Source organism: Nicotiana sylvestris, chromosome 1 (genome assembly GCF_000393655.2).
Source record: "Nicotiana sylvestris chromosome 1, ASM39365v2, whole genome shotgun sequence".
Lineage (NCBI taxonomy): Eukaryota > Viridiplantae > Streptophyta > Magnoliopsida > Solanales > Solanaceae > Nicotiana > Nicotiana sylvestris.
In genome coordinates this window covers 90469430-90493268 of record NC_091057.1, presented here as the reverse complement: position 1 = coordinate 90493268, position 23839 = coordinate 90469430, and the positions used below count along the sequence as shown (strand labels likewise).

Sequence of the window (23839 nt, the reverse complement as noted above, 5' to 3'; positions counted from 1 at the left end):
GAAATTCAACAAAAAAAAATCTACCGATAACATGAAAAGAAAGTAGTATTAATAATATTTTTATATAAGGTGGAGGTGGGGTGGGGTGGGTAGGGTGGGGGTGGGATTGAGGGGGTTGGGTTGGGTGGGTGGGTGTGAGGGTGGGTTGGTGGAAATGGAGAATAGGGTGAGAAAGGTTGAGAAGAAGTTTTGGGAAATATTATCTCTTCTCTATGGCCAATTCTGGATTAAAAAAATTTATTAAGCAGAGTGAGGGAAGACTTGTGTCGGAAAATTTTGCCCGAGTAGTTGTTTACCATTCGTGTCTAAACAATCGACCGGGGGATGGGGAGACTAGAGGCCAATTTTGTTGGAAGATATGGACAAGTAGACAATTTGCTAGACCGTTAATTAATATTGGGGGATTTACAGTCGTACCCTATATTTGTGCCACATTTTAATATGTACCCTATTTTTAAAAATTATTGACTTGGTAACCAGCTGACAAAAAATTCGTAATAATATGATAATTATACCCCTGACAAAATATATAAAACCTGCATCACACATTAATCGCATGATCTGCAACCTCATTCGTGAAAAAAGATCTCCTCCTCTTCTCTCAGCAGCTTTATCAAAAAATTAGAAATTTATCCAGATTCATCTTCAGAATCAGACTTGCATGAAGTTGTTTCACGTTGAAGCTAAAACTTCATGATAATGTAGCATGAAGTTATTTCACGTTGAAGCTAAAACTTCATGCTAATATAGCATGAAGTTGTTTCACACTGAAGCTAAAATTTCATGCTAATGCATGTTGAAGTTATTTATCCTGCAGTCTACAGTTTTGTCACGAGTTTTATCCGAAACTTCAGTCTAAACATGCTGAAGTTATTTAGTTCATTTGCTAATACTTCAGACAAAACATGCTTAAGTTTTTTTTAGTTCATTTGCTAAAACTTCAGACTAAACATGCTTAAGTTTTTGTCTTGTAGTATGTAATTTTTTAATGAGTTTTTGCTAACGCATGCTAAAGTTATTTAGTTCATTTGCTAAAACTTCAGACAAAACTTGCTGAAGTTATTTAGTTCATTTGCTAAAACTTCAGAGTAGACATGGTTAAGTTTTTTAGTTCATTTGCTAAAACTTCATACTAAACATGCTTATGTTTTTGTCTTGCAGTATGTAATTTCTAAAGAGTTTTTGCTAATGCATGCTGAAGTTATTTAGTTCATTTGCTAAAATTTCATACCAAAACATGCTGAAGTTTTGTAATGCAGTCTACAATTTTGTCCCGAGTTTTATCCAAAATTTCAATCTAAACAAGCTTAAGTTTTTTAGTTAATTTACTAAAACTTCAGTCTAAACATGCTTAAGTTTTTGTCCTGCAGATTGTCAATAGTCTTTTTTTTAAAGAAGGGCAAAATCATCTTTTTAAAGCGTTTTTAACAAACAAACAAAAATGGGTACGGATGCAAACAGAAAAACAAAACGAATATAAGTTAAAAAGGGACGACCAAATAGGATGCCCCATGCAATTTTTACCTCAATATTTAGCAAATGTTTCAAAACTTTAGCCACTTTTTTTTAATACATGAATACAATTTGGACAACAATTACCTCTAGCCAAATCAAGGAAAAACTCCTGCATAGGTTTTGCATGAATTGCAATAATTCATAAAATGTCATACAAGATACACTTTCAATCACTCTTTTAATAATATGTGAATTATTTACTTATAAGTAAGGAAAAGATGCAAAATCCAAATGGGACATTCATGTTACCATGCAAATCACATAATACACATTCATATTGGGACATTCATGGGTCAGAAGAGATCGGATCCTCATCTTAAACCTATTGGGCAATCGACAGGGAATGGATCTGGACAAATTAAAGGGGCTTGGGTATACCACGTCCTTATCCAACTTGGCCCACAATCTATCCAAACATTATCTGTAATAGCCCATGAGAGTACTGGGCCTAATGGGGAAAATGGGCCGTTAGAGGACATGTCAACTAGGCTTAATGATCTGCCAAGAAGGAGTCTAAGGGTGAACAAACTAAACCCAAAGCTAGCTGACTACGTGTTGGATGCTGGCTGGCTAAGGACTTAGTGTAAGACAATGTGGAATGGGGAACTATTATCTAGTCTAGTATTAAATACAATAGGGTGAGAGTGGAAAGTTAGGCAGAAAGTATTAAGAATATTCCCTCTCTCTTGGCTTGGCTCTGTTTCTCCCTCTATGTTTCTTTCTGTATATCTTATCCTTATCCGTGTTCTTCCATGTCTAGCTGCAGTTTTTGTTAAGAAATTGTACTGGTTTTATATTGAATCAATACAATTGCTTCTGTGTTCTTGTTAAGTTCATAACATTATCTACATCAAATGATAAAGTATAATACAATACAATACAACACATTATGAAACGATATATAAACCATCCAAACAAGTTGGTTTGACGAAAAAAATGTTCGCCCCTAAAAGTATTTTTTTATTTCAATTTACATGGTGTAGTATAATTGAGTACGTAGCTTAAAAAGAACTCATAGAACTTATAATTGATTTTCTGAAACTACAGCACATGATATTAAGGTTCAAGCGAGAAATTAAAAATTAAATAATTATTTTGAAAAAATATCATAACTTTAAAAGGAGTAACCAACCTAATAGTAACTAGAGTTCAATTTTGTATCTTAAATGATCGTGTATGGCTTGGATTTCCTAGCTGATTACTTTGGTTATGTTCAAGCTTGAATACGATCAGAGATATACGGTAAAAGTGGAAAAAGGAGGAAAAACAAAGTCTAATGTGCATGCTCGAGCAATATATTTCTAGTGGCTATGGGGTGCGCACGTGCACACAAGACGGACCAAGTAATTAAGCTTTCAGATTTATGCTTTCCTTATTATTTATGTTTCGGGTGTACTGTTATAAAAGCTTAGCTATTTTGGATATAAATAAGTACAGGTATTTCATCATAGTTTTAGGATCCAAAATCTGTTTCTCTTCGTCCTTTGACATAATTGTGATTAATAATATCAGAACCTGTTATGAGCCAAAGTTACCCCCGAAAGTTCATCCACTTACTCTCAGTTCCTCGGACTCAATTAATTGAGAATACTAATAACCGGTTTATCTTTTAAAGAGGTAGTTATTAAAAAATTATATAAGAATCTGCAGGCTATAAATGTGGCCAACCACTTCTGGACATGGTAATTAAACATCTAAGAGAACAAACAAAAACATTAAAATGTTGATGTATACATCATTTTAATCCATCTTATTAATTAGCAATAAATATCTTAATCGAGCTGACGTAGCAATATATAGTTACCAAAACATTTTGTTGTATGCCTCACACAACGTAAAAATTGCACGGGGCGTCCTATTTGGTCGCCCCCATTTAACCTATACCAATTTTTTAAAAACTTTTAACTTGTACCTACTTTTTAAATAACTTCAGCTCCCTTTCTCCTTCTCCTTTTCATTCTTCTTCTTCTTCTTCTTCTTCTTCTTCTTCTTCTTCTTCTTCTTCTTCTTCTTCTTCTTCTTCTTCTTCTGCTGCTATTTTCTATCTAATCTACTAGTCTAATACCCTAGAGAAAAGATGATCTGCTGGTACAATATATATATATATATATATATATATATATATATATATATATATATATATATATATATATTTTGCTAAAAGGTGCAATAGGTTGACTTTGCTTACAAAATCTCTTGCTTAAATGATTTCCATGTGATATTGTATGACTGCTACCGTTTGTGAAGGCGAGATATTGCACCAGAAGCTTGTTTACTATCTAGCTTTTACTCCTGGATGATGAACTTTAGGTTTGTATATTATGTCATCGTTCCATTGAAAAGAAAAGGAACTGAGAACTGGGCCATAACAATTGCAGTAAAGAATCTAGGCAAAAATTATGTGAAAAGAGTGTCATTTGGGGTAGTAAACATACAATGAACTAAATAACTTCAGCTCTAGAGCTGAAGTTTCCCAGTTACAAAAGAAAAACATCAGTTTTAGAGCTGAAGTTCGCCAGTTATAAAACAAAACTTCAGCTCTAGAGCTGAAGTTCGCCAGTTATAAAATAACTTCAGGCCCGACTACTAAAATGCTGAAGTTTTGCGTGATTGTCTTTGCTACTTCAGCCCCGTATGCTGAAGTTATGCGAAAAAGCGGGTACGTTTGCAATTTTTTTTGCAAAGCGGGCATAAGTTAAAACATGACACAAAAGCGGGTATAGATGCAAATCCCCCTCACACAACTGACATTAATTGTGTGAGACCTCTTTTTATCTCACAAATTCGTGGACCCATATATTACACTTTTGGGTCCACAAAATTATGAAACAAAAAAGAGGTCGCGCACAACTAGTATCAATTATGTGAGGTACAAAATAAAAATAATTCATATTTATCCATTTCCGAGCTCCAATCCACTTTAACTCCAACCAAGAAAAAAAATGGAAAAAACTCAACAAGGTTCAATTAATTAAAGGCAAATTAATCGCAAATTTGTCAATCAAACAAATGACTTGTAACATCGAAAACTTTGTGGAAATGGTAGAGTAATTAACATCAAAAGGCAGCTCTCGATTAGTATTGAATATCTTCAAGAGCATACATTTTCTCGTAAATTTGTACTTCGAGAAAATTAGAAGTTTCTCAAATTTCTGAAACTTGAATTTCTTGATCAGTAGACACACAATCCAAATGGGTAGCACATTTACAATTACAAGCCAAACAATAATAAAACCAACAACTCTTCCCAACACCTCTTTGACAAACATAACACATCAAATCCACGTCCTTATCCTTCCCAAAAAAAACATTACTATAACTCAACGTAAGAGGATGCTGATGATCTTTCCTCTCTTCAATTTCCGGCAACGAAGCACATTCAACATGAAGATCAAACTTACATTTCTCACAATGAAACGTAAAAGCATGACCCGAATTCCCACAAGCGTCGCACGTGAATTCTCCGTCGTCATAAGGAGGAAAGAAACGGAGAGTTAAAGTGTGTTTAGGGTGAGATTTGTGCTTAATTTGCCTAGGCAACTCGAAACAAGAATCGTGGAGGATGAAGTTGCAGTTAACTTTGGTGCACGCGTAGGCGGAGCCGCCGGAGAGATCGTGCTCGCAGCCGGAGCAGATGACTTGGTCTTCTTCTTCTACATCGGAGATCTTTAATGGGTGGCGATGGCTAAAATGGCTATAGTACTGTTCCATCGGTATCATCTCCATTATTGTAACTTGTAACTTGTAACCTTTCTTTCTTCTTTTGTGATCTGATACGCAAAGTCAAAGCGTGTTGTGTATTTATATTAGGGGAGAATTGCACTTTCTGTCCCTGAATTATTAAAGATTTTGAAGTTTGGTCCTTATGATTCGAACAAATATTACGTATAACCTTCAATTCATATATTTGTGCGCTTTTGTTCCTTTCTGTAACAAATATATGTAAATTCAATTTATTTTTTGTAAATGTAAAATCATGTGAATATTCGTCTTCAATGTTAAAATTAAGGAAGTAATACTTATATACTTTCATTTATTGTTATTTTAAGTTGGAACCTGTTAAATTTGTTAGCAGAGAGGCTAAAATCACATTACTCTGCTAATGGAAGGTTAAGTATATTTAATGAGATAGTACAAGGATCAGACTAGAATATGCCAAATAATAAAGGGATCAAAATTAGTAGGAGTGTAATATTTCCTTTCCATTCCCTTCTTACAGCGATCTGGCATAGTTGGTACCCAACTGGTTGTGCACTTATGTGACCGTGACAATTTTGTTGATTAATAACCCGTTTGGTCAAGTTATAAAAATCAGTTTATTTTGAGAAGTGCTTTTTTTTTTAAAAGTACTTTTCTCAAAAGTATTTTTGGTGAAAACTAATTTGTGTTTGGCTAATTAATTTGAAAAGCACCTTTGAGCGGCAATTAGTGTTTGACCAAACTTTAAAAAACTGTTTCTAAGTGTATTTTTCTCAAAAGTGCTTTTGGAGAGAAACTACTTTTTTCTACTTCCCCAAAAGTACTTTTTTCCTTTCAAAAGCTTGACAAAACACCTTAATTTTAGAAAAAAAAACACTTTTGACCAAAAAGAGTGCTTTTGTCTCAAAAGAAGTTTGGCCAAACAGGCTATAAGTCAACCTTATCCCTTTCCGTCGTAGCAGAGAAATTCTTCAAGCTTGAGATAGTAGTCTTTTTTTTTGGTTTCCCACTCGGTGACCGGTACTCACATTGGGGTCCGACTAAATTTGGATTCGCGCCGGGAAGTTCCACATTGGGGGGTAAAGCGCTTCCTAACAAAAACGACTTTTTACCGGTTAGGGGCTCGAACTCAAGACCTTTGGTTAAAGATGAAGGAGTACTTACTACTCCACCACAATTCTTGTGGGTGATAGTAGCCTTATTATCCTTATAGATTATGCTAGGAAAAATAATTAATTTAAGTTTGCATGTCGTATACTGGAAACGGCTAGTTCGATTTTGATTTTAGTTTGTCTTTTTCTAGGTAGAGAAATTTGAAAGGTAATTCGAATCTGACTGTTTGTTAATTAGTTTGATTAAGGGTACATAATTCGGGTTGGTTCGAATTCTTCAATTATCAAACTAAATTAATAGTGTCTGATTTTTAAATCTATAAACTAAATCAAATCAAATCAACAAAGTCAGATTTTTCAATCTCGTTTTTTCTCGAGTTTTTCCATTTTTTTTGGATTTTCAGGTTTTCCCCGATAAAGTCTTCATAGCACAAAGTATGTAACTTGTACTTCAAATATTTCTTTAATCCTAGTAAGATACAACTATATAATGTATTTTTTTAAAAAATAACATAATAATATGAAATAAGTCATAGCATTATACTAAAATATTCAATAACAATGATAATAAAATTACATAAAGTGTTATAAATAGAATTTTATTTATGGTGAATGTCTATATTTAAAGAGATTCTAGGGTTCATACTTGGTGGCTAAGTCAGTCTCTCCCTATAAATAGAGGGTTCTATTCTATTGTAATTTATCCCAAAATCAATAAGAGTTCTCTCTCCCTACTTTTCTCTGCAATACTCTTCTTCTTCTTTTATTGTTTCATAACACGTTATCAGCACAAGACTCTAACCTATTGAGTAGAAGCTTTGGGATTGAGCATAATGATTGTCAATTGTTCCATGAACTTCCTTCATGATTAAATTCAGGATTTAAGGTAAGTATTTTACTTTTCTCTTTCAAATTCTTGACATTCTATAATTTGATTTTAAATACAAGCAAAGACGATAAATTGTGATTGTAACTCTAATGGAGTTTGAAAGAAATTATAACCACCCAAAGTGGTAAAATTTCTATGTCTTGCCATGATCAAATTCATGTATGATTGTGGACAAAAAATTGAAAACCCGTCCCACTGAATTTACTCCATTCTCATTCCCTTTAGAGAATGTGATAGCAGTATATGATAAATCTGAAAGAAGACAAAATTATTACTATGAATGTATCAATAGATGTGGACGTGGTAATAGACGAAATTATAATCGTCATCATTGTGGTAATGAGAACAATAAGGATTCTCAAAATAATCCTTCACTCTGTGAAAGTAATATTTGTCATCGATTTGACATGAGATTTTATAAAGCACATATAGATGATTATTATCCATTCATGATGTGAATGTGACAACATCTAATTTATGAATACATATTCATTCTTGGAAGAATATGAACGTGCTAGTGGTAGTGAATATACCACACTCACCTCTAGAGGGAGGTTTGAGAGGAAATAAGAAAATAATGTCATTATTATGGCATAAATGGTTGTTAATCACGTACTTATTGTACGCTAAAATATTTTGGCAATGTAATTATTAAAAGACAACGGTAATGCAAGAAACAGATCTTGCATATAATTTTGACCATAACCATAATGGTATAACTTTCTCTTTAAAAGAGATATTCACCATATGGATGTTAATGAATATGTGGTAGTACCAAATTAATTGAGAGCTCTGAAAGAGCCAATTATTACTATTTTGGAGAAACACAATTGATTACCAATAAGGTATTATGTTGTAGTAAATCTCAAAGAAACTTATTCAGTTTCCAAAGTACACGCGAAAGCGGTTGATTATATTAAGACTATAAATAAAGGAAAGATTTAATATCTTCTATTACTACAACTTGTAGCGGGATAATATGTATGTGAAAAGCTACCCGCTTTATTCTCCAATTTGTACTACATAAATAAAAGAATGCCACAATAAAGTGGATGTTTATTGATATAAAAACTCATATCATAATAAACTTGGAGTTTATTGATAATGCACATGTCATGTGTAAATCTGAAGTTTATCAATATTGATAATTTATTCAGTTGGCATAATTGGTTTAGCCATATTAATTTAAGTATGATGTGCAAAAATAAAAGAGAATCTACATGGGTAAATATTAAACGAATTCTCTTATATTGTTTATTCTCATTAATTAATAGACCAACTAAAACTGGGATTGAATCCCATGAATGCTGGAAATATAAAAGGTGAATATGGATCCATTCACCTGTCATGTATACCACATAAGATGCATCTATGAGATGGTTACATGTACGATTATTATTAACCCGCAACATGATATTTTTTGCGAGGTAATTTGCTCAATAATTTGATTTAGAGCATAATTTTCAGATTTTTTATTCAAGATAGTTCATCTTTATAAGTTGGTTTACACCAAAGTTGGTTTAGAAAAATAATTTATTGAGTGCCTCCACTTAATAGCTAAACTATTGCTTATGAGAACAAAGTTATCTATATCAGTTTGATATACGTTATATACGAAAGTATATTATTTTCTCCCTTCACAAGTGGTTCAGGGTCAGGAACCAAATAATTCCATCTTATTATTATTGATGTGCGATGTATATTTTGATTAACACCATGACACACAAAGATGGGATTTCAAAGTTGAGGAAGCAAGTTAGTTTTTCTAACATGAGGGGGACACATGATAAACAATTGAGAAAAAGTTACGTGAAATGAATTATCATTTGTATATCTAGATCCTCGAATACGATAATATGAACTTGAAGTTCATAAAAAGATAATCCATCTGCAATATATTGCAAAGTATGCTAGACGCAATTGTTGACCCAAAGAAAGTAACTATATTCTCATTACAAATGCTCATATTAAGTCCTAGAAGGATAAAGTCTATGGTACGTTTAAACCATACAGAAAAATCGGTTTCAAATAAATTTCTTGATAAAGAAGATGAGCAAATGAAAATGATCATAATAAAGGAGGCAAGTGATCTAGAAGATCACATGACATAACACTTCACAAAATCTCATGAGAGATTCAGGTACCTGAATATATGAATGAAGAGATCTCTATGTTATGTCTTTATGAAAAAATATTGGAACCGATATAAAATATTTGTCGACGACATCTATCATAGCGCTAAGTATAGATGAGGATCTTAAGTCTATCGAATATAGACACAAAAGTATTGGCCAAATGGAAGAGACACAATTCAAGTAGAATTGATTCCATATGAAAGACACATAGTTTTGGACATGTAGTTCAAATACTTGAAAGTATAAACTATAAAGTCAATGATGTATGCAATTACTTTTATCAATCTTATATGTCTAGCATGACATGAAAACTTGATATGCATCTAAAGTTTATTTATATGGCTTATATGACAATCCTTGAAGGATTTTAATCGCTTAAAGCATATATAATTCTTGGTCCTAAAGTACCATATCCTAAGTGCAATTTGTACACAAAAGTATCTTGCTATAACTATAAGCATGATAATATGATAGCAAGAGTCTTTACCCCTATGTGAAGATATTGAAATGACGATTCCAACAAGATCAGATGAAGACAATACATCTATCAGGGATGATGATTTCAAGGTGAAACAAATTCGTTGAAGTTAATATGGCCGATTTGCTTATCAAATCTCTACCAACGATATTTTGAAGATGGTGCACAAGATTGGGATGCGAAGGCTCAAGGATGTGAATTGATGCTCTCAGCAGGGGGAGTTAATGCGCGTTGTACTTTTTTTTCCTTACAAGATTTTGTCCCACTGGGTTTTCCTTGCAAGGTTTTTAACGAGGCAATCAAAAGGCGTATTATTAGATATGTGTACTCTTTTTCCTTCTCTAGAATTTTTTTCCCGCTGGGTTTTATTTAGTTAAGGTTCTAACGAGATACAGTATCTGTTGAATAGACATTCAAGGGGGAGTGTTATAAATAGAATTTATTTATGGTGAATGTCTATATTTAGAGAGATTCTAGGGTTCATACTTGGTGGCTAAGTCAGCCTCTCCCTATAAATAGAGGGTTCTATTCTATTGTAATTTATCCCAAAATCAATAAGAGTTCTCTCTCCCTACTTTTCTCTGCAATACTCTTCTTCTTCTTTTATTGTTTCATAACATAAAGCAAATATTGCTAATTAATAAGTCATAATGAAAATTAACATAATCTAAAAATACTATATAGGTCATGCTAAAATAAATATAGCTAATGAGTGCTATTAATTACATAACTAAACACTAAAGAAAAAAGATAAACTAAGTTATACACTTTCATTATAAACCAATGTAAAATTAAAAAATAGATATATAACACTATCATCATTCCTCAGAGGCGGAACTAGGATTTGAAGTTTATGAGTTTTGAATTCGTCACTGAAAACATAGTTCGTCTTAGTTACTGATTCACAATTAAATGTTATACATATTTTATGAGTTTTTTAATACAAATACAAGGTTTAAACAAAAGCTACTGGGTTCGTCCGAACCCATAGCTAATATTGTCCCTCCGCCGCTGTCATTCCTAGTGTTGAATTGAAACATTATAATTGATTTGAACTTTATTCAAGTTACAACATTTATGGGCTATAAAATTTATTTACCATTCAAGAATGTTAAGTCCAAACTTGAATAATACGTTAAAAGATAAAACTGTGAAAAAGTTTAAAAATATTTGTAAATTATATTACAATACATATTTATATGTATAAGAAAAATTTAAAATTATATAAATATACTATTGGGTTGGTTTGGTTTCATTTTGACTTTTTTTAGTTAAAATCAAACCAAATCAATTATGGTCGGATTTTTTTTCAATACCAAACCGAATTACAATCGGGTATTTGTTTCTGGTTTGACTCGGTTTATCGGTTCAGTGCGATTTATCGATTTTCTTTATACATCCCTAAGTTTGGTAAATCAAGTACTATTTCTTCTATCCAAAAATATTTGACAATCTTTGCTTCTTACAATATGATCTTCGATCAATATTCCAAAAATAAATTATTTTGTCTTTTATCAAACGACTTTGTACGACATTTGTATAGTTTTTTATATCTGAATTTATTGAGAATTTGGTGCTTTAGTTATTTATCATTATCTATTAATTTTTGTGCAAAGCTAATTATATTCTAGATTCAAGAGATAAAGTTAGATTCAAAAAATAATTTAATTTCGATTATGCAAAGAAAATATAAGAGAACCACTATTTCAGTTACTACTACAACAACAACAACCCAGTATAATTCCACAAGTGAGGTCTGGGGAGGATAATATGTACGCAGACCTTACCCCTACCCCGAAGGATAGAGATGCTGTTTCCAGAACACCCTCGGCTCAATCATAAATTGGACAGGTTTTAGCGCACCGGTTAACAAATGAAGATTACGATGGATACTGATAGAAAATGTAGTTATCTGAATTAAGTACTGGACTACTGGAGTGTAGGGTAGGTAAAGGAATTGGTGGAACAAGAATAATGATGAATATGACCGTGGGAAGCACAATCACAACTTAACAACTAACAAAATACTTTTTAAATCGTTTAGTAAAATATAAATTGCTATTCTCCGAAAGTATTTAAAAACACTTTTAATAAGAAAAAAAGCTGATTTTGATTGGAGAAATAAACAACTCATTCCGGATATAACCGATTGAAGCAAAAACAAAGTTGATTCAATTTGGTGGAGTTGATCAAATCTTTCTAATGGGCCATGTTTCTAAGAGTTTAATATAGTAGTATTTATTTTCGATTTCCCTGTCACCTACCTCATATGCTCTATGTACGTAGGGTGGAAGAGGATAGAGTAATTTTCCGACGTCGTCGATATATATTTAAGAAAAAATACAGGAAGATAGAATACGTTTTGATTACTCATACAATGGTAAAGTTGAATTTCGTTGCGTGGTTAATAGACAAGAAAATTGATTTGATTCAAAAAATGATAAAGATATAACATAAATATTAAGATTAGTAACTGAAATTGAAGAAGATGACAAGATTGGCTCCGAATGCAATGTTTATGAGAGCAAAAATGAGAATAACGATAAAGTATAAGCAAAGTTGTTAAATTGAGAGCAAAAGTAATGAGATAAAGCTTTAGTATGCAGAAAGTATTTCGTGTCCTTACTGTTAGGACTGAAATAAGTTAGGTTTTATGCGGACGCTAGTAAAGCAAATGTTGAACGACGATAAACCACACAACAAAAGAGAAATCTACCAAAAGAGACACAAATTCAGCCAACTGACCTACGTCCACGAAGGAGATGAGCAATCCACTATAATAAAAAGAGAGTACAAAAATATTGAGAGAACAACCTCACGAAGAGGCAAACACAAGTGACACACTAACACTTGTCACGTAAAGTTCTTCCCCTAAACACGTCTCTCAAACCCCATATAGCTATATTGTGGATGCTACTGAATGAGAAGCACGAATCTTCAATTTATAGAACTCCAAACATTTTCCTACAAGAAAAGGGACTAGCCAAACATTGAAGAATTATATTTTCCTTTTAGGAAAAGAAAAATCCAATTATGGTAAATATGTTGTCCTTTCCTTCATGAGATAGGAAAACCAATTATGGTAAGAAAATCTGGACAAACACCTACCAATTCTACTCCTTGGCCTAAATTTTCTAACAAAATAAACTTGATCCACCTTCTTCGCATAGCCTTCAACAGGATCGTATATCCAAATCTACGCCACAAAGTTTGTCTCAACGTGCGTAGCACTCCGGTCAAATTTCTCAGACAAAAATCACGATTATCGTCAAATAGGCTGCGACTAGAACTGAACCCGCCAAGATGAACCTCTCTCTGATACCACTTATTAGGATCGAAATAAGTCAGGTTTCATGCGGGCGCTAGTAAAGTAAACGTTGAACGGCGATAAACCACACAACAAAAGAGAAATTTACCAAAAGAGATACAAACATTTAACGTGGTTCGGTCAACTGACCTGTGTCCACGGCGGAGATGAGCAATCCATTATGATAAAAAGAGAGTACAAAAATATTGAAAGAACAACCTCACGAAGAGGCAAACACAAGTTACATACTAACACTTATCCCGTAAAGTTCTCCTCCTAAACACGACTCTTAAACCCCATATGGCTACATTGTGGATGATACTGAATGAGAAGCACGATTCTTCAATTTATAGAACTCCAAACCTTTTCCTACAAGAAAAAGGACTAGCCAAACATGGAAGAATTATATTTTCCTTTTAGGAAAAGAACAATCCAATTATGGTAAATATGTTATCCTTTCCTTCATGAGATAGGAAAACCAATTATGGTAAGAAAATCTGGACAAACACCTAACACTTACAATGGCTGCTAAGCCTGTTATTTATAATTTTACCTAGGGAAACAAGATCCTAGGATCAGACTCCTCTTAAATGATGATAAAACAGCCATTGATGAGCATGTAACGGCATGCCATGAATGCAAATATTCTCTGTAAAGGTCGCTCATTTAATGTTAGAGAATATTTCCTCATTGTATGCTATCCGACGACAAATACTTGATCTTCTCCCGTTGACTATGCTCCCTTTGAGATCTACCCCACATCGGTTGAATTTGTTGTATCCGGTATTGGTCGTTACTTGACTTGACTTTTGCCTATCTTCGGTTCCACTTGTCATGATACGATAGCCCCATTCTTTCAGGTGACATATCTTTGTGTTACCGGAAAGTTGGTAAAGATTCCTTTCTTGGTGGGAAAGTTCTTGAACAGTCTCTGACGCTTGAAAGGACGCACGTTTTCTCGCGTTTAATACCCCGAACACGTGTTGCCCTACGATTCAAATAATATTTTTGTCAGTTTTCGAAGTAATCGTGATCACGATTTTTGTCGTCTATAACTTTACTTCTACTCATTATTTTTACTTCTTTACTTCTAAAATTTCCATAAGTCTTTCTTCTTTCCTACACTCACTTAGAAATTTTCCCATCTTTCTCAACTAAAATTTCACTGACCTTTTTATTATCATGGCTTCTTTCACTGCTCTCTTTGGAAACACTGATTTTCTATTCAGTAGAGGTCCAAAAAAAAGACAAGGAAGCCGATGTCGATTTTAACTATTTTTGTTTCTTTTTTCATTTCAACTATACTAGAATGTGTCATGTTTCTGGAAGTTTAATGGTGTAGGAGTAGTACTTATTAATGAAATTTTTACCTCCTATAGCAAAGGTTAACACCTTATTTATTTTAAATAAATACCATTTAAAAAAATTATATTCTATAGATACCTTTTAATGTTTATAGCAAAACATCTAATTTTGGTTGCCTCCTATCTTTAAGCCACTAAATACGCTATTCAGTTATACTATTTTCTTTCTCTCTCTATTTTGGTACATGCCATTCTCTTCCCTCATTCCCTGAAAACACGACTGAGGGCTCCGCTCGCCGATCTCACAACCAACGACCCCTTCTACTTCTTCCACACACCCTAGACCATGAGAACCCCAAAAACCAGCAGCATCCAACGCCCCTAAGCAGCAGCCGCCAGTCCACCAGCTGCTCACCGCCGCCACCCATCAGTCGCCGAAAAATCCAAGAGCCAACGACCCCCCCTCCCCTCCCCCCCGAACCTCTAAGCCTGAGCCACCTAAGCTCCTTCTCCTCTTCACTCCCAAGCATCTAGCCGTCCACCCTCTTCCACCAACAACACCAGCAGCCAGAACATCCCGTCTCCCGTCACAGCAACCAGTCACTTCCCACCCCAAAAAACCCCTGTCACACTCCTGGACATAACAAACTCCGAAACAGGGCAAGAACCCCATTAACAACCAGCACAAATAGCTAGTACGAGATTCGTAAAGTTTACGTTGCAACACCGTTTCAAACGGCAATCTAGGTCCAAAAGCAATGGGACTTGACTCAATCATACTCAAAAATCTTCTCTCCGTTTCAATGTATTTTCAACGTATCACGATGTATTTTTTGTATTTCATTGTATTTTTTTCATTGTAATTTAATGTATCTCATTGTATTCACTGTCTTTTTTTTAATTGTATTTCAATGTATCCCGCTATATTCTATGTATTTCATTGTAGTCACTGTCTCACTATATGCCATGAATGTATTCATATATTTTTTTTAATTAATATAATTTATGTATTCAGATGTATTATATAATTTCTGTGAAGATTGCTATGTTTTTGAGGTATTTTTCTGTTGAGAATCTTTTTTATACAAGGAAATACAAAATTTGTGTGTTATAATTGAGTTTGTTGAGTTATATTAGGAGTCTATTATGTAAATTGATTCATTTTCCGTTTAAAAATAGTGTAATCCCCTGTTTCACACCGTGAATACAGTCGAATACAATAATATGCCCAGCTGTAATCTCATGTTTCATGCCATGAATACAGTCGAATACACTCGAATACAATAACTGATTAGCTGGACTTCCATGATTCACACCTATTTTTGATACTGTATTCATGAATATAGTAGTTTAAATACATCTAATACATCTTATAACAATATAAAACGTATCTACAATTCGTAATATAGCAAATGGTATCTATAGATAGCTAACTACGACTAAAAAATAGTGCTTTATGAAAATTTCTTTTTATTAATTCCGACTTCCCTTTCACCTACGTCAGATGCTCAATGTACATAGGGAGGAAGAAGATACAACAATTTTAATTTCCTGCATCACCAATATTTAAGAAAACCACAAGAAGATAAGGATATCTTTCCATTCAAAGTGGGAATTAAACGTTCTTCATTATATTATCTCACACGAAAGAGGTCATTTAAATCGAACATGTTATGTATTATAAGGTAATGCACATTTTGGCAACTTTTATTCTCTCGAATAGGGGCGGAGCTAGACTATTAATATAGAGTCGACCGAACTCATTAGCTTTGATTCATTCAATATTTATCTTAAAAGACTATTAAATATGTATAAAATATTAATTTAGAATTCAATAACTAAAAGAATTAAAATTCAAAACCTATAAACTTCAAATACTTGTTCGGCTCTCAAAGCTACTTTAGAAAATAGAAATGTTTCTAGTAATTACTTTTCTAGGGATCGAAAGCAAGATCAGAAAAGTAGTTACCTTCGATTTATTGTAGCAACACATGATACCCCAAATATACGTTTAAAGAGGTGAAAACTCTGTTTTTTTTTTCGACGAGGTAAAATTTCTTTGAGATGATGATGGGGCAAAAATAAATGAAACAACAACTTATTCCTCGATTATAGCAAGTTCGCACTTCGTGCTTGACTTATTCTCACCGTTTACTTTGAATCTTCAACGTGACAGGTCATGGATCCAAGAGTACTGTTTAAGCCTCTAAACAAAAAATAAAAAAATTCTGTAGATCCGATAGCTTGGTCATTATAATGAATTTGGACAACAAAACTTAACGAATAATAATAAATAATAACAAGACCGCACATTAAAATTCAGAAATTGATCGACGGTAACCGTAGATGTTGTCAACTACTTTCTTGGATTCAAAATCTGAAAAGCATGATACACTTTCTTTTGTAACGAGTACTAATTCTACCAACTTATGTGGTACTAGTTGAATACTATTATACTTTAAGAAAAAAATACTTTTGAATTTCGTATCTAAAACATGTTACAAATATTTGTGTGAAGTAAAGTTAAAAATTCAAAGTTAAACTATTTATAAATATGAAGAAGTATCATTTTTATTTGGACAAATAAAAAGAAAATTGTCACATAAAATGCAAGAAACGGAGTATAAGATTAAATGTAGTTGGGAAATAGAAACTATTCACAACTCACAAGTATTGCATAAACTAATTAATATTGAATCTTCACATTTCTGCTCACACATTCTCACTGATTATAGGTCACTGATGACTTAATTGGAAAGCTTGGAAACAGACCATGTTTTGGCTAGCTAAGATTGGAAGCAAAATTAAACCATGATCACCCCTCTGCGCAGGAGTCATTATATTTTATCCTCCATTTTTTGCAAGTTCTCATTTTGTTAAAGACTCCATGGGAGCTCACAAGTAAGAACTGTTCTTCTTTAATTTAATAAATATATAAATAAAATTTGATCTTTTCCAGCAAAAAAAAAAAGGGGATATAAGATTAAATGATTTTGTTTAATTATGGAAGGTCAACCCTTGAATGCACATTCCTGGACTAGCTAGCTCTATATGAAGTCAACTTTAAAAAGCTAGAGGTCAAACTTGATACCCCAAAATTTTCTCAAATCACATTATCGAATACTAACTATTCGTCTATTCATACTAGTTGTCACACCTCCTTTTTCCCGCCCCCGCGGGGCGTAGGGAGTTTTTTCCAATTAAAGGACAGTCGAAACGGGATTTGTTTATTTATTTCAGAGTCGCCACTTGGGAGATTTAGGGTGTCCCAAGTCACCAATTTTAATCCCGAATCGAGGAAAAGAATGACTCTGTATTACAGTCCGCGAACCAGAAATCCGGATAAGGAATTCTGTTAACCCGGGAGAAGGTGTTAGGCATTCCCGAATTCCGTGGTTCTAGCACGGTCGCTCAACTGTTATATTTGGCTTGATTATTTGATATAATACGTATTATAAACTTATGTGCAAATTTCATCCTTTGGCAGCTTTTATTATTATATTTTTTAAAGAATGTGAACATCGTTTAAAAACATGTCTTTGGATTGCGTCAAATAAAATGCATCCACGATCCGGAACGTATTTTTATTCGATGTTTTGGGATTTGGATTTGGGTCGCATAAATGCGTGTAAGCACGTGAGTTTTGCCCTATATGAGAATTACTCCAAAAAAATTCAAAAATAAAATGATTTTTCTTTGGTGTGCAATTTTGTGATATTTTGAATAATTATTTGTATTTGTCTGTGCATGTTTATTTGCTAAATTAATAAAAAATACAAAAATATGTCGCATTTTGCATGTAGGATTTAATTCTACAATTGTTAGTAATTAAATTTGTTTTACAAAAATTTAAAAATTACAAAAATAGGAATCGTTTGCATTTTTAGCATTTTATGACCAAATATACAATTTTATGCTTAATTATTATTTAATTATGCATTAATTGTTATTGGGAGTTAATTTGCGCTTTTATAACTTAATTTAGTTCGTAATAATAGTTTAAGTATTTTTATAATTTAGTTTTAGAGAAATAAAAGAAGAAAAGAGAGCGGAAATATAAAGAAAGTCGGAATTGAGCCTCTTCTTCAAATTTAAGCCACAAGCCCAAAAAATGGCCCAATCTCCCCTACGACCCAGTCCATTTCGAATTGGGTCGACCCAGTCCATAACCCAAAAGACCCAAACCCCCTTTGTCTTTCATTTTTTACAAAACAAAAAACAAAACAAAAACAAAAAAAAGAAGAAGAAGAAAACCCTAAAATTATACTAACCCATCCGCCCCCCTCCCTATCTTCTTCTTCCCCAAAGCTCCAAACTTTCCAACCATGGCTGCCCAACATCGACCACCCTCCAGTCCGCCTACCCAAGCCATGAACGCCCAAGCTCCTCCGGTCACGTCGAGCTCCCATGGTTACAACGTCGCGCCTTCTTCTTCCTCGCCAAAGCTCCAAACGTTGCTGTTTTTTTTTTCTTCTTCCTTCACCTCACGCTGCTGCTTGATGTCTAGCAGCTCTCCATCTCGTGAAGTTTCACAACCCACCATGGACGTTGCTAGTGATGCTTCGTCAGTCTTCTATTATCGCCAAACACCCCATCATCGAGAAACAAACCCCATCGCTGCCCACGCCGCTGCTGTCGCGGCTTCTTCTTCTACTCCGCTGCTGCATCTTCCATCTCCTCGACCAGCTGCTGCCATCCGCCATAGCTGCTGCCGCGATGTTGTTGCTGCTCGTCGCAGCAGCTCCCTACTGCTTCATGCCTCTCCATCATCTTCGTCTTCGTCGTTGTTTTTGAATCGGTTAGTTGGTTTATGTTTCAAATTTTGTCCATATTTTGTTTGGTATTTTTCGGATCCAAAATAAAGAAGTAATTTAATTCTTGTTTGATTTGTTCGTCGTTGAAATAATTTTCTAGTGTGTTCATGTTGTTTGTTAAATTAATTTTCAGATTTCAAAATAGAAGTTTAATTAGTTGTTTTCATGTTTATTTCATGTTTGTATTATTGTTTAAGTAAGTATTTGTTAGTTTGATGTTTGTTAGATTCAAATTGAAATTTAATTAACTATTTCTTCAATTTGTTTCATGTGTTTATGTATTGTTAGAAATTGTTAATATTGTTAAGTTCAAGTTTAAGTTCATAATTGTTTCTTCGTCGATCTTGTTATTTGTTTAAAGAATTTAGTTGTGTTAGAGAAATATGTTGGTTTAATCGTTTAAATCCATCATGTTTGTTGTTTAAAATAGATTTAATTCATGTTCATACTTTGTTTGATTGTTCTTGAATCCGAAATTTGTATAGCTTGATTTCTTGTTTACCATTTGTGATTATTTCTTGAATTTGTCTCATAAAGTTTAATATAGGAATTGTTGGTTGTAATGTTGTTAGAATTGATTTTAAGTTCAATATGATTGAAGTTAGAAATCTAAATATACTTGTTTGTTGTAGTTGTTGAATCCGAAAATAGAATTGTTTGTTGCTAAAATATTGTTCAATCAAATTTTAGTTGTTCTTTGTTGTTCAATTTGTGTTCATGTGATTTGTTGTTGAAATGTTGTTAAAATCGTGTTCATGTGATATTGTTGTTATGATGTTCATCCGTGTTCATATTGTTGTTTGAACATTGTTAGAAATTGATCATATTGTCTATATTTTGGTTAAGTTTGATTAATTGATGTGTTATAGCTGATGGGTAGTTTGGTAAATTTGTAATACGTTCAGGGGTAGTTTGGTAATTTCAGTAAGGTCGGAAGGGGTAGTTTAGGAATTGTACATTTTGAAATTGTTTATTTGAAGCATGGGGGACAAAATGAAATGGGGTGGGTTGTGATATGATTATTTAATATAAAGGGGGGACAAGATTTAAATTAAAGGGGAATCTTGCATTATTTTAAATAAAGCAGAAAAAATAGAGAAAGACAGAGAGAAAAATACACAGATACGAGAGAGAGAAACAAATCTGAAAATAAGAAAGAGAAAAGGGCTGAGCATTTAAGAGATAGAAAATTCCGAAAAATATTTAAGCTTTCAAATAAAAATAAAAACCTAAGAAAAAACATTCTGCTTTATTTTGTTGTTTGAAATTAGAATTAATTGTTATTTCATCAAAGCTGGAAGCTTTTGTTTTTTGGGATTACTACTCCACCGGTCTGTTACTGGGTTGTTACTGTTGCTGGGCTATTGTTGCTGTGTTGTACTGATTTTACTGCTGCTGCTGATTCTCATATTCATTTTCTTTTGCTTCCAATATCAGGTACACAACTGAAAAGCTGGTTATTGTAATCCGAAATATGAAGCGTGAATACATATGAAGAATGAAAATTTGAAGTTTTAATTTCGTTTTTTTTTCTTTGTTCCTTTTGTTGATTGTATTTAAGCTATTTCATGAATTACTAAATAATAACTGGAATAAGAAAATAATATCATAAGTTAGTCTGTAATAAATCGGTTCGGCAAAATAGGTTAATTCACTAGTTATGAAGGCTTCAAGATTATAGGTTGATCATGAACAAGTAGCTAAATTTAGCTAAGACACGAATTTAAATTAAACATCGTAAATTAGGCATTAAGGCATGACTTGAGCTTAAGCAAGATTAGAAGAACGTTTAAGTCTAATAAACTTTCTAATAAGCTTTAGTAATTATGGTTAAATTTAGTTTCAAATGATTGTGAATAATTAATGTCAATAATATTTTTTTAAAAATAACAATGCTGAGTTTTAATCTAGCTATATTTGTTTATTTTGAATATTAGTTGTTGAATTTTTATTTAACTTATAATTTTCGAAATTAAGAATAAAATTCCTTTTTCATCAATATTTGTATGAATCAAGCAATTAGCGTGTCATGTTTTCTTAAATAATAATAATAAAAAAACGTAATTAATTAGGATTTTCTTTATTCATTTTAGAGACTAATTTTAAATAGCAAAATGTAGTCGCTTTAAGATTTATCCATTTAGGAAAATAAATGAGATGAGCCTCGCTTAATAAAATGTATAGATTGCGGGGCCCTCAATAAATGTACATTTAATTTCTTAGAATTAAGGAGGAGTCGTTTTAGCAAATTTCACGGCCCTACCCCAAAGTAATAAATCGCTAATTGCTTTAGGCGCGATATAATAATAATACATTCTTAAACACGGGTATGCATTTATGCGACCCAAATTCAAATCCCAAAACATTGAATAAAAATACGTTCCGGATCGTGGATGCATTTTATGTGACCCAATCCAAAGACATGTTTTTAAACGATGTTCACATTCTTTAAAAAATATAATAATGAAAGCGGTAAAAAGATAAAACTTGCACATGAGTCCATATTTGTATAAAATCAGATAATCAAGCCAAATATAACAGTTGAGCGACCGTGCTAGAACCACGGAACTCGGGAATGCCTAACACCTTCTCCCGGGTTAACAGAATTCCTTATCCGGATTTCTGGTGCGCAGACTGTAATACAGAGTCATTCTTTTCCTCGATTCGGGATTAAAATAGGTGACTTGGGACACCCTAAATCTCCCAAGTGGCGACTCTGAAATAAAGAAATAAATCCCGTTTCGACTGTCCTTTAATTGGAAAAAACTCCCTTGCACCCTCGCGGGCGCGGAAAAAGGAGGTGTGACAGCTCTGGCGACTCTGCTGGGGACTGTAAGCACGTGATTTTTGCTTCACGGACAATCGCTCCAAAAGAAAATAAAAATAGTGGCAAATGGCTTCGCTATACAATTTTTCGATCTTTCCGTAACATGTGTTGTTGGTCATTTGTGGGTCTGTCCATTTTGCATCTAGACATTATCAAACAAAAATACAAAAATGCCTGTCGTTAAAAGAAAATTCAAAAAATACATATGTATATGTGCATCGTTCGTTCTAGGCTTTTAGTTCACTTACTTAAATATTTTGTGATAATTGTGTTAAAATGTTGCATTATTGTTTAGTTTTAATTTCGTTATTTTATTTATTTTTGTTATTTTTATTTTTTTTGTTTTAAAAGAAAAATGAAATTAGAAAACAAAGAGGGAAGGAAATCGGTTGGGCCCAAAAGAAATGAAACGAAAACAGGCCCAACCAGCACTGATCCAGTCCAAAACCGGCTGCCTAAGCAGCAATTCAAACGACGCCGTATGAGGGCGTTCGATCTGAGCCATCCGTCCAGGCCAATCCAACGGCTCAGGACCTCTATCAGTAACCCGTTTCAAAACCCGACCCAAATAACCATTTTAACCGACCCCCTCATTTAAACCAAACGACCCCGTTTAACTACCAAACGACCCCGTCTCATTTCTCAGCATCAGATCCAAGCCGTTGAGATCATCTGATCTAACGGCTCAGATCCAATCAGCCTCCCCATATATAAACTCAACCCTTCACCCCACGCCCCCTATCCGAACCCCACCCCTCACTCGTCTCCTTCCCCAAGCTGAAACCCCAAACCCTAGCAAGCCGCCCTAGCTTCCCTTCCACCAAAACCCGGCGGCATGAACGCCGGTGGCCACCTCCCGAACACCCTAAGACCCCCTCACTCCCCTGAACACGAATCCACTAACCACGAACCTCGAATCATCTCCTATCGTCTCGAATCTGGATTTGAAGATTCGAGACAAAACTCGATCTACACCAAACCTCACCATCTTTGTATCAGCCACTCCCCTGACCTCCTCGTGACCAAACCAAGCTTGGTTTGGTCCGAATCTACCCACAACTCCCTAAAAATCGGATCTGGAAATCCAGACCTTAGAACACATGCACCTGGGGAATCCGGCCGGCCTTGACAAGGGTTTGAGGTCTAATAGACCTTAATCAAGGTGTTCTCATGTGAGAACACCCTGATTAAAGTTTGTTCGGCCTCAAGAGTTCGAAGTTGAGTCTGATTTGGGGTCCATTTTTGATTTCAAACTTTGTCGGTAAGTTTTTCTTTCCCTTTTTCGTTTATATCAACTGCTGATTAAGTCATTAGCATGCTTCGTGTTAATTGTTTGTTGTTTTCTGATAGCTTCTTAATTTCTTTCATCTCTGTAAAGACCTTTTATTTGGTCGATTGGTTTCTGTGTATGATTTAAATGTATCCTATGATAAGCATGTCCGATTAGTATAGTCGTCGCATGAATAAACTTATATAGGTTCCTAGTGACTGACCAAGTTGTCCGAAGCCCTTTAGGTCCCTGTATGTGTTGTTTATTTGAACGACTGATTATTACCTGTTATAATTAGTATAGTCGACTCGATAAATGTCGTCGATCAGTTTTCTATAACTAATGAATCGAATGAGCTAATAATGTCGCATGACTAATTGAACCTTGCCACTGACTGAATGCCCCAGCATTGTTTGAAATGGTTTGTTTGCATTGTGAAACTGACTGAAAAGGTTCAGTCCAGGCAGTCTTGAATTTGAACTTTCATCA

The 23839-nt window shown here is 33.8% G+C and overlaps 1 protein-coding gene across 1 annotated transcript; it reads right to left on the bottom strand.

The window, feature by feature from the left end:
* Positions 1 to 4659: 4659 nt before the first annotated feature.
* Positions 4660 to 5241, bottom strand: LOC104215463 (protein VACUOLELESS GAMETOPHYTES-like). The gene has a single exon (XM_009765275.2). It carries the CDS (start codon positions 5239 to 5241, stop codon positions 4660 to 4662), a length of 582 nt encoding a protein of 193 aa, XP_009763577.1.
* Positions 5242 to 23839: the final 18598 nt, after the last annotated feature.

Bases quoted from the DNA above. Each gene is read 5' to 3' on its own strand.
- LOC104215463 (XM_009765275.2), bottom strand. From the start codon at position 5,241: ATGGAGATGATACCGATGGAACAGTACTATAGCCATTTTAGCCATCGC.